An 11688-nucleotide genomic window follows, 5' to 3' on the forward strand; every position below is an offset into this window, starting at 1 on the left:
TTTTCATCGAAGATTCGAATCATCTGTAAATAAATGCAGCAAACAGATTCTGTTACGAGAGGTTTAAAAGTTGGAAGTTATTTGATGTTCCTCGTACTCAGTCTACCTCTGTCCTAATTAAATTTTAATGAAGCCCGCAGTGAACTATGGGAACGTATCCGAAAAAAATTAAAAAAAACAAATCTTGTGGTTTCCCAGAAAGGTGACGTAATTATATGAATGATACCAAGAAAGTTACTCTACTAACTAACTACGTTCTTAAATCGACATTTAAGGTGAGTTTGATCCGAAGATGTAATATAGTGTCATTATGGAACACTTAAAGAGGAATTGTGTCAAGTTAGGGCTTTTCCTTTGACGCCGTTTGCGGTAAAATCAGCTCGAATATCTCAAAACATACTTAACGTTGAATGTTATACTTAGAATAACGCTTCTTCAACGCTCACTGTATATACTTGGAATAGTTACTTAGAGCTGTTATTCAGCGATCTCAACGCTTATTGTATTTAACATCAAATTGGAACTTAGAAATCATTTTATTTCATCGTATGAATAAAGTAACGACTGACTGGATACGGAATTTTGTCTACTTCAATGCATAAACATCAAACTAATTAACTGTTCGTTCATTTGGAACCTGATGTACAAACAAATTCCTGGATGAACATTCTATCAGGTTGCGTTAAATAAGGAAGACAGATTAATAACCATGAACTCGGTTGTTAGGACAAACAATGATTTTAACTTTTTAGTGACTTCACATCCTGCGGTGAAATCGACCGAGCGACTGTTGATGCCGACATTGTCAATTTTTCTCAGCCGGTAATATTTACGAGTACGCCGTGAAAACATACTTGATTATCGAACTTGATGCATGAACCAGCTACTCTGTCGCTTTGTAGCGTACCTCTACCCGTTGTTACGTCTTTTTTTCCATTATTTTTTACCTATTGCTAGATGTTTAAAGGTAGCACTGCCAATTACACATTTGAAGCAAAATCGAAACCGGAAGTTGAAAAAACAATTGGCTACGCTCAGACAAAAACTATTTATGTCCAAGGCCAAACCTTTTCAAATAATTCAGAGCTTAACCGCCACTTTAGTTTTTGTTAAGGTTAAGAAAAAGTTGATATCAATAAAAGCTTTAAGAAGTGATATGTAATCGATCAATTCCGATTAATTCGGAAAGGTGTGAACTTCAATATGAGACCTAAATATGTGGAACGATATGTTCGATAACTCCTTTTGATTACGGCCATCATGGCGAACCCTCACCAAGATTCCTTTTCCGGGAATAATTGCTCAAATTAATTTTAAAAGAATTCGCCGAACACCATTCTTTTAAGTTGTACCATAACACGCTTATGGAAACTTCTGGAGAGCCCCAGAATAACCGACCTTACGATTCGCAATTACGACGTCTCAATAATGTTTTGTTTTGTCTCTGCTGCAGTCCTTGAGGTTTTGATGGTTTTCAATAAAGGCATTAAAAATTTTCATAGAAACAATTAGCTAAAGCTCATTGCGTGTATTTTTTTATCTAAAATTATCTTCAGGTTTTAAACTCAGCAAAGACAGCTCCGTATCATCGTCACACAATTGGCAGCTCAGTGGTAGGTTAAGTGCGGGGATTCCCCGAATTCAAAACAGAAGATGATGCATAATAATTTCGTTCATAGAGCTTCTAACTTTAATTGCTCCAGCTACAACTTTCTTAACCGCATTGAACTAACACTGATTACTTTGTTCAGAGGTTGAAGATAAAACCGTAACGATGAAATAAAATAAAGGATGACCCTTTTATCTGCTACTCCCATGTAGTCCGGCGTATTGGGTGACAAACAGTACTTAATATGCAAATCAATTATCGTCCATTCGCAAGCACTTGTTTATATTGAATCAAGACGACAAGACACCACAGTTTTCTAATTCGCTTCTTATCAATTATTTCTGTTCTTTCATTGAAGTAATGCCCTCCCCAAGTGCTCCTGGGACGATCGGACAACTAACAAAACCAGAGTACAGAAACTGGCTTGCTCTTGGTCATGCGTTAACAACGGAGCTGCGTCACGGTCTTCGCCCTTTCGTTACCCGTGAGATGGAGTCATTTTATAGAAATGTGTCTGCAAGAGTTGCTGGACCCTGCACATGTGTCCATATCAAGAGAAGAAAACCAAACGAGTACCACGACATGAGGACCTGTCAGTGGGCTAACATCCTTCAGGCGCATCATGACAAAAACAGGCCAAATTGGAAACAAAGTGATGGTAGTAAGTGGATGGATCCAATCCTGGGTCCTTGGGAAATAGCCAAGCTCTTCCTCCCTGATCAGGGAGGCCATGCAGATATCAAGAGCGCAGATGAAATGGACATCGCTGGTTTTCTAAATCTGATGTCCTGGTGCAGCCACTTCACTGTTTCACTGCCCTTGATCAAAGCCGTCCGTGACACTCGAAATGACAAGTGGGTGCATGTGCCACAGCTAGAGTTAAGTGATGCCGATAAGAGAGACGCCTTTGATACGATTGAAAATCTGCTTCAGGATCCTAGCATAGTTCACGATCCAGACGCTCAGCAAGCCCTGAGAGAAGTAAACAACCTTAGGCATGTTTCAGACCTGCAGAGTATGGAGGCACAAGTGTTGGCCGACCTAAAAGAAATTTTGGCAAAAGAGATTTCTAGCATTAATAACAATTTGACAACATTGATGGAGGAGTCCGCCAGGAACAAAGAGCAGCAAAACCAGCTCCAAGAACAACATGAGATTCTAAAAAACCAACTTGATGATTTAAATTGGACAAGATTGCCTAAAGAAAGTCAAACCTGGCCTATTACATTTGGAAACCTGTTAGGAATCCTTGTAGGAAGCCTGATAAGAAATATCAAGTCCGTGAGAAAAATCCACCTCATATCGTGGTTCATGTTTATGCTCCTATGTAACCTCTGTATCGTTTTAGAGGATTCTTACGACGGAGATGGTGAGTAGATAAAACTTTAAATAGCAAAATAAAAAATCAATTTGGCATGAAGGAGGTCTGTAGGGCCGCAGTAGACATGAGGGTGAACCTCATGTTATATCAACGCTCGGAGCTATGTTTTTCCGATACATTTTTCAAAACCACTCTTCAGGTTAAAAAAAAATATTTAGAGCCGTACCGAACGCTGCCTCGGGATCAGGATCATTGAGTAAATGATATATAAAAGGAGACACGTGAGGCTGCTTGACAGTTACATTATCATGATCCACAGCTGGGGATTTTATGACTTACCAGCTCCGAACCTGAAGTGGTGATCAAAAATGCCAATTTTTATACACATACCGTATTCAAATTGGCAAAAATGTGTGATTCTTGTTCCTGCAGGATGTACGCTCCAAGATTATAATGATCATTGGGAGTTGAAGAATTTCGACTTCAGTGATTTCATCAATTCATCGAAAGCAGAATTCATCGGCCGGCAATGGCTGTACCAGGAAATGGAAACTGTTTTGGAGCACACTCAAAAGCGTGGTGTTTTAATAACTGGAAATGCAGGCTCTGGTAAGTCTGCTTTCCTTAGTTATTTGCTTTGTTCCAGAACATCAAGTCCAGTTATTCACAGCAGAATCCTTGGGTATCATTTTTGCATGCACGTCGACAAAGGAACGCAGACTGGAGCCAAGTTCGTTCGAAATCTTGCCAACATGATCGCTTCAAAACTGGAGAAGTACGGCAAAATCCTTGAGACTGATCCGTTTGTTCGAAGAGTATTACACAAGGATTGTCCTCAAGACTCAGAATGGTGTTTCGAACAAGGAATACTTACCCCCTTGAAAAACCTTGGACTAGAACCTGAGAAGCCTTGGTATATTGTCGTTGACGCCTTAGATGAATGTGCGAACGACAAGGCAGAGATTCTAAACATTCTTAAATCCAAAATTCGACGCCTTCCAAAGTGGCTGAAGCTGATTTTGAGCTCAAGGAATGTAAGCACCATCACTGCAAGTTTCAAAGGGCTGAAAATAGTAGAGTTACGGTCGGACGACACAAAAAACCTAGATGACATTGATACATATTTATCCTTCAAGGTGTTTTCTTGGAAAGATTCCCTCGTGCATAAAATTAAAACGAACCTTGCAATCACAAATAACGAGGCGCCAGCTCAGAAAATTGTTTCAATTTTGACCGAGAAAGGTCAGGGAAACTTTCAGTTTGTTAAAGTTGTGTTGGACTTGTGGATGGAAACAACCCAAAGTGTCAGTTTGGATACGTTTCCTCAAACTCTTGACACCACATATCAGCTATACTTCGAGAGAAAGTATGCCACACCCGAATCTTTTCAACCCTTGCGAGGAATTTTTGAAGTGCTTGTTGCAGCATACACCCCCCTTACTATCCATGAAATGCACTTAGCACTCAAGCTTGGACACCCAGCTCTTGACCTTGAGTACGACCTCATGCCAAAACTTGACCTTGTATCTTTGTTCTTGTGGCATGGATCAGGAGAGGATCTCATTCGGATTCATCATGCATCTTTGTCTGAGTGGCTCACGAGTGATAAAAACAAAGGGAAATTCTATTATATCAAGAAGCAAAATGGTCATAACCGTCTTGCAAAGTACTATCTGAAAAAGGCTGAAGAAAGCAATTTCCCCCTCAAGCCGGATAGTGCCTTTTACCTGGCGAGTCATATTGTTGAAGGGGGTCTGGATGATCCCTTGGTGGAGCAATTTCTGTCCCTGCCATCAAGTCATATTAATTCAAGCGACCCTTTGACTCAAATGACAGCACTTCACCACAGTTCCAGCTGGTTTAATGCAGATGTAACTAAACTTCTTGTGGGCCACTTCAGCGATGTTGACAATGTAGACTACAACCAACGTACACCAGCGTTTATAGCGGCAACTTCTGGCTACTTGAAAAACTTGAAGATTCTGTTTGGTAGAGGAGCTAACCTCAACCATAGAGCAGCATACTTGGATTTAGAAAGTGCCTCACACTCCAAAAATCCCATTAAAGAGTGTAGAAGAAAGCTATGCGGATATTCATTATTGCATACAGCCGCTCAAAAAGGTAACAACGATGTTGTAGCCTTTCTTATTCAGCACAAAGTGAATATTTTCAGCACAACTGGAGCTAACAATACTGCTCTGCAACTGGCGGCGGCTAACGGTCATCTTGACATTGTCCAGATACTTCAGAGCGCTGGGGGAGAACTGGATGACATATCATTACATCACGCAGCAGCTGGGGGTCATAATGAGGTCGTACAATACCTACTGGGAGAAGGAGTTGCAGATGACTGTGTCCAGAACATCCCGTTTTCTGCTTTTCCTGATGAAGATGGGAGCGAATTGGAGTCTAAAAAATTACGTTTGTATGATAACCATCATCTTCACCTGCGTGAAACAGCCCTTCATGCGGCAGTTGCTCGAGGACATGTGGACGTGATTAAAACTTTGTTGAGCCAAGACCAAAATGCTATTAATTGTCCAAATTCTGCGACAAGACTCCCCTTACACGAGGCTGTGTACGCAAATAATTATAACATCTTAGAAACACTGTTGAAGTCTGGAGTTGATGCCAATGTTCATTGTAATGATAGAATGTTATCATCGAGTACTGGCTCCTTTACAGAAGGTACGATGTTTCCAACTCGTTGTCCGTGTGGATTTACTGCTATGCATATCGCTGCTAAGCATGGCTATCATAGTATTGCCGAGTTGCTTATCAAGTACGAAGTAGATCCTGACACGTTTGATTGTAATGGCTCCACGCCACTCCACATCGCCTCCTGCCACAATATGCCATCCCTCGTAACACTTCTGGTCAGCAGTGGAGCAGATATCGATGCACGAAGCCTAAATGGATCAACACCCCTACATAGTGCCGCGTCATGTTTTTCAAAGGACGTTTTCGGGCCTCTGTTTGACCTGGGATGCGATCACCGAGCTACTGATGGCGAGGGAATGACGGCTTTACACTATGTGGTAAAAGACATAACACACGTGGGTTCTGAGTATTTTGCAGACTTATATGTCACCAATCCTAAGGGTTGGATAGAGAAACATTCTGGAGCTTTTCAGACGATCATGAGCGAATTGAATATTCAATATCCTTGGTTAAATACCTTGATCAAGCTTGTTAAGCTGGATTCCAAGAGAGGAAAAGCTAATACTCTAGCTATGCAAGACCATAGAAATCGAACGTTCTTCCATATATTAGAAGAGAAAACCAGTACTTTCAATTACCTAACAGGAAGCAGTCGTTTCAGCGAAAGTTCTCTTGTGTTATCCTTGACACCTTTCATTATTTCTTACGATATTGCAGTCTCTGAGAGGCTGAAGGACCGTGTCGTTGCGTTAAATAAGCCATATGAACAAGCCTTGGTTGCAACGTCTTTTACGAGGGTCATATCGCGAGCGTATACAACAACATTTACAAAGTTAAACTGCTCACATCTGCTTGATTATGTTAGACTCCATTTTGTTTATGCCGCCAACACCTTATTACAAGCAGGTGTGGACGTTAACTGTCGAGGTGCCTCGGGGCTAACTCCTCTGCTTGCTTATTTGCGCATCGGTGGCCGTCATATGTCAAAAGTTCTTGTAAAACATAACGTGAAAGTGGACATCACGTGTGGAGATCCCTTCGAGGATTCAGTCTTTCACTTAGCATCATATCACAAACTGCATTACCTTCATTACCTTTACGAATATTTAAAGGGAAGTGATAACTGGCAAAAATATTTGCAAACAGAAAATGCGTTTTTCGACTACTTTCTGGAGAAATACGACGAGCACATCGACGAGGGAAACCTGAAAACAATTAAGACCGGCGATGGACCATTGACTTTGGCCATTCTGTCTTATTTTGACGGCAGTAACGTGTTAGATGAATGTTTTGATGCAGAGGGCTATAACGCTCTACATAGAGCGGCTCAGGGTGCAAACCTGGTGGCAATTGAAAAATTTCTTTCTTTAGGTGCTAACCTAAGTATAGAAACTCATGACGGGTCCTCCCCTTTATGGCTTTCAGTATTATATGCTGTGAAATACAGGCCTTTTCTAAACCTCGAAGTACCCGGTGCACTTACAGCTCTAGAGGTTGAATTTGCCTCACTTTCGGCCTCAACTATTTTAAATCATCTCCTAAAAGATGGGACCTTGGATATTGGCTGTAGTGAAAAGCGTTCCGATCTGACCCTTTACCACGTTGCAGCTACCCGAGGGATGTGGCAATTTATTGCACATTTGCTCTCTAGTAGTGAAATTATTGGCGTTGATGTGGACTGCCCCAATAAAGATGGAATTACTCCAATGTACTTAGCGTTATTTATTGGCGGCGACTCGTGTGAGTGGCACAGTCCATGGTGCAAAGTTGTCGACGTAATAAAGAACTACGGTGGTACTCTTCGATATCCCTCGCTAGAAGCAGAGTACTTCCTCATCTACAATATGTTCTTTGGAATGAATCCTAGCAGGTTGTTTCTAGAGCTTACGGAAGATGAGATACTAACTCTTCAGGAGGGCTGTGGGCGCGATGAATGCCGAAAATATAAGGCTGCAAACGTCAACCTTTTCAAAACATCTGACGAAGTAGATAGAATTCGCGTCGATTACCAGAAGGTGGACAAATGTTCTTCATTCATAGCAGATTGTCCAGCTGACATAAAAAGAGGTTTACCCCATTTTACAATTGTGGTGATTTTCCTTGACCGCCAACAGGCCCTAAAACTTAACTTTCTAGATACTCGAAATTCTCTTGTTACTTTCCTCGACGATGAAATCGAGCGACTGAAGAACCTTTTGTTTGTTGCCTCGAGACCTCATGCAGAAATGCGTTGTACAAAAGCTCCAAAAGATTACAAACCAAAGGAAGAAACCATTGATATGTGTTACCAGTTTCGTGTTAAACAGGATCTCGAAACTCTACTTCACAAATTCTATCGCAATTACAAACGGAGCCTCGATTTAGTCCTAGAAAAGTCGGATGAAGTGAGATCTCACATGCCTTTAAATGGTAAACTGCCACGATTTTTATCAAAGATGAATTTTGCATTAGCAGATTACGATACTTCCTTAAATTGTGACTGGCAAGCAATTGCAATCAAGTATGTGCAGCTTAGTTTCCAGGTGCGCAATTTGAACTATTGGATTCAGGCTACCCACAAAACGTCTACAGTGCCAAGCGTATCGGGTTTTCTTTCGAAAAGAATGGAAAATGCTATCCTGCAACATTCAGAAGAGTCACTTAAACTTGTTCTCAAGCTGGCATCCGGCCACCCGACTGAAGCCTTTAATTATCTAAGAACTTTGAGATTTACACGGCCACCTATGTGGTATGAGACATTTGGTGTAGGAAACTTTGGGCAGAGAATGGGTCCGTAGGAGATAACAATTTATGTCCACTTTTTTGACTGACCTAATGAAGAGAACTCCAAAAAATTCGATTCAACTAAATTTTAATCCACTGATCGATTCATTTTTTATTACTGAGTGACATAATTAATTTGACAATGTAACAGCTCGAAATAGCTCGTAGACAAAATTGAATTTTTTACGGAGTTAAGGAAACACAGTCCGTGGTTTAAACAGGTTTGAAAGGGCCTCATTTGACCGTCTGTCCACTGGACTCGTTTGCTTGTTGTGTCTAACGAATGTTTTGAGTGGTCCCATTTTCCCCTGTTTTTATATCTCTATAAATATATATCTTTCTTGTGAAAAACGTTTTTACTTCCATCATATCTAAACTTGAATCGCGGTTAAGGAGGGAGTTTGCTTTCTCGCTGAAAACTCAGATATTAATTTTTATACATTTTGATCAATGAATCGTCAAATCAAGCTGCTAATATAATGTTTATTTTTTTATAATGCCTAGAGAACATCACAGCGGAAAAAAAAATGGTTTCTTTTAGTATTTACCTAAAAAAGCCCTAGTCCTCAGTCTCCGAAAAAAAAAGTTAAATTTCTCTTCCTAAAATCTACAGATTTGGGTCGATTATTCAACTGAATAGGAGTTTTGTAAGCTGTTTTAGTTTTAATCTAGCTTGTTCAGTACTCCAGTGAACAATTAGAACGTAGGAGTAAAATTTGATAGTGTAGTCCGATCGTCCTGGTCAGAGTAGTCCTGAGAAGGACTGCTGTCGGTTGCAGAGACTTATATTTCGATAACCTTAGCGGAAGTCCAGCAAGAGTCTTCTGAGAATGACTTCCGCTTAGGTTGCGAAACGTCGGTTACCACTACCCACAGTGGTCCTTCTCAGGAAGATCAATTCTCTCACGAACGATGAGCCCAACGCGATCAAGGCGTCAAGCAATTGCAAGAACCCCAAATATGACTTAAATAAATGTAACAGGTAATTTAGTGTTAACAACTGGGTTGAAAACGTAAATTAGCCACCATAAAGGGTAAAAAAGCTGACGTTTCGAGCGTTAGCCCTTCGTCAGAGCGATTGAAAAAAAAAAAAAAATTTAAATAAATGTAAGTAACTTTCTGAATTAAAAATAACCAAACAGTAAATGGGACGTTAGCAATTTTTCATTCGAGCTCCAGTGAGGCTTTGGCTAAGATTCTGTGACTACAAGGCTGAAATACAGTAGTTATGAGCTACCATAGAAGAGATTGGTCAGAAATCCGGCAGATTTCTTAGGTAAATATTTTTTTTAGGCCTTTTGGGCTTGGCATTCCAATTATTTTGGGCTGACTGATCGATAGAAACTTCTCATCAACTATCTTCAGTATCAAAGTGTAAAATCAAAAGCAGAGCAGTAGATCGGGCACGGTCAGAGAAATCCCAACGTAAACGGTAACGCCGTTGTTTTCACCTGTTCGAATCTTTGCTTTATGCTAGCTTTCCTGACCAGTCAACTCTACCCTGACTACCGTTAAACATACCAAATTATGTCAACGTTTTTACTTAGAAATAAAGTATTGTTTTGGAAGTAATTGACTCCTTGTTTACTCCTCGAGTTACCGACATATCCAATAGTTTGACAACAAAAAAAATCGAACGAAATCCCAGATAACTTCGCAACTAGCCTGCCAGGCGCCTTTTAAGGACGAATTTGGGTTTTAAGATTGTTCAAACTCTCGTCATCTTAGCAGCAACTGAGCAAGGAAACCTTTCAAATTTAAGGTCATCATCCCTGTAGCTGCTTGACTTGTTTAAAGCCGATGAAAGGTATTTTATTGAACTGTTGACAGCTTCAATATAATTCATTTTCAAAAAAAAAAAACAAAAAAAAAAACAGCGAAACATTTCTTTAACTCATCTCTCATATTTACTTAATGTCAAGTTTTGCCGAATAGGCTCATTTTTCAGGCCAGGCGAGCCTCTAAGAACTTTAAGTGTCAAAATATCTCAAAAATTACAGGTCTGACAGAAGCAGTCAACTGAAAACAATTTGCATCCCAACAATTTGAGCGACGAAACGAAAACTGCCACAAATCACTTTGCCAACATGATTTACAAGCTGTTCGTGTAGACAACAAATTCTAAGGAATTTTCTTCCACTATGTATTGTTGAAATTCTCTAACTTCAATTTATAAGACATAACACATGAATTTAAATTATAGGTTTTATAAATTCTACGCTCGGCTTACTCTTGTGTATATCGACAGCATCCATTGCTATAATCTTTAGCCGTTTTGTTCATGAGTTCGGTCGGATTCCCTTGATAGCTTCCAAAGCCTTTTCCATTTCCTCGCCGTTAAGCCGAGCTAAGCGATCCACGGCATCACAGATCATTTCCTCTTTCTTGATGACCCATTGCAACTCTTCCTCTACAGCTCGCTTTTTCTCGTCGTCAAACCAATCTTTGAAGAGGAAGTCCCCGCTTTGAAAATTCTCCGCGTCAAACTGCTTCCATGTTCTTATCCCCGTGAAAGCAATCAAAAAAGATCCCTCGGCAACGGAGCGGAGCTTTTTCATTTCTTCCTCCCAACAGACCACTCGAATGGTTCCACTGCTCTTGTAGCCAAAGCCATGATGAAAAATGCCTCTCCTGTCCAAGAAGCAGACCAGGGTCCTGGACTCGATGTCATCTTGTTTGCAAAGCATAACTCCATGCCCAATATCGTGAACTCTTTTACTCAAAATGTGCAGCAGATGCAAAGTATCCATTGAAAGCAAATGTAAATAAACGATGAAAACGAAGTACGGAGGAAAGTGAAAATAACAGCGCTTTCATTAAAGGACTGAGCTCTAGGTTTCTGTCCCCCCAGGTTTTTTCCAATCCCTACTCGCCCGTAAAAACCCATATTTGAAAATTTTATATTCACCTGGTTTTACTTGAACTCTCTTCATTTTAACGCTAGACGTTTGTCCCTTTGCATTTTCGTATTACCTCCTAGGAAAAAGTAGGGCTTGAGTGTGAATCTTAACATCGCACTGGAGGAAAGTAGGTCTAGGTGAATGTAAGTTTCCAACATTTATATAGCAAAACAAAAGTCTATTTCCGCTTCCGCTCTTCGGATGTCATGCAACGCTTAAACGCTTCCTTTCAAAGGAGAAGTGAGTGACATCTCAAACAACAGCTTCGAAGAGGTCTGATGAAATTTAGTCCCTTTTACCTCTTTTTTTAATTGTTAGCTCACACTATCCGAATTCACTTTGAGAAGCATTACCCTCGAGTTAAATGGCAGATATATCAGCTTCGTTTCAGGGATAAACAGTATTTATTTTGTTTTGAATTTTAAAGTACTTGA

At 40.3% G+C, this 11688-nt stretch overlaps 2 protein-coding genes across 3 annotated transcripts; one reads left to right on the forward strand and one right to left on the reverse strand.

Moving 5' to 3' along the window:
- Positions 1-172: 172 nt before the first annotated feature.
- LOC113670705 (uncharacterized) lies at positions 173-9922 on the forward strand. 2 transcript variants are annotated; one of them, XM_089203942.1, is made up of 4 exons: positions 187-275; positions 1557-1613; positions 1968-2978; positions 3363-9922. In XM_089203942.1, exons 3-4 carry the CDS (start codon positions 1970-1972, stop codon positions 8366-8368), a joined length of 6015 nt encoding a protein of 2004 aa, XP_089060068.1. In that variant the 5' UTR covers positions 187-275; positions 1557-1613; positions 1968-1969; the 3' UTR covers positions 8369-9922. The 2 variants fall into 2 exon arrangements, with proteins under 2 accessions (XP_089060067.1, XP_089060068.1); XM_089203941.1 differs by lacking the exon at positions 1557-1613 and having other exon boundaries at positions 173-275.
- LOC149047602 (uncharacterized) lies at positions 8821-11234 on the reverse strand. The gene has a single exon (XM_089203994.1). It carries the CDS (start codon positions 11102-11104, stop codon positions 10634-10636), a length of 471 nt encoding a protein of 156 aa, XP_089060120.1. The 5' UTR covers positions 11105-11234; the 3' UTR covers positions 8821-10633.
- Between the last annotated feature and the right edge of the window lie 454 nt (positions 11235-11688).

Source organism: Pocillopora damicornis, chromosome 4, assembly GCF_964200805.1.
Source record: "Pocillopora damicornis chromosome 4, jaPocDami1.2, whole genome shotgun sequence".
NCBI classification, from domain to species: domain Eukaryota; kingdom Metazoa; phylum Cnidaria; class Anthozoa; order Scleractinia; family Pocilloporidae; genus Pocillopora; species Pocillopora damicornis.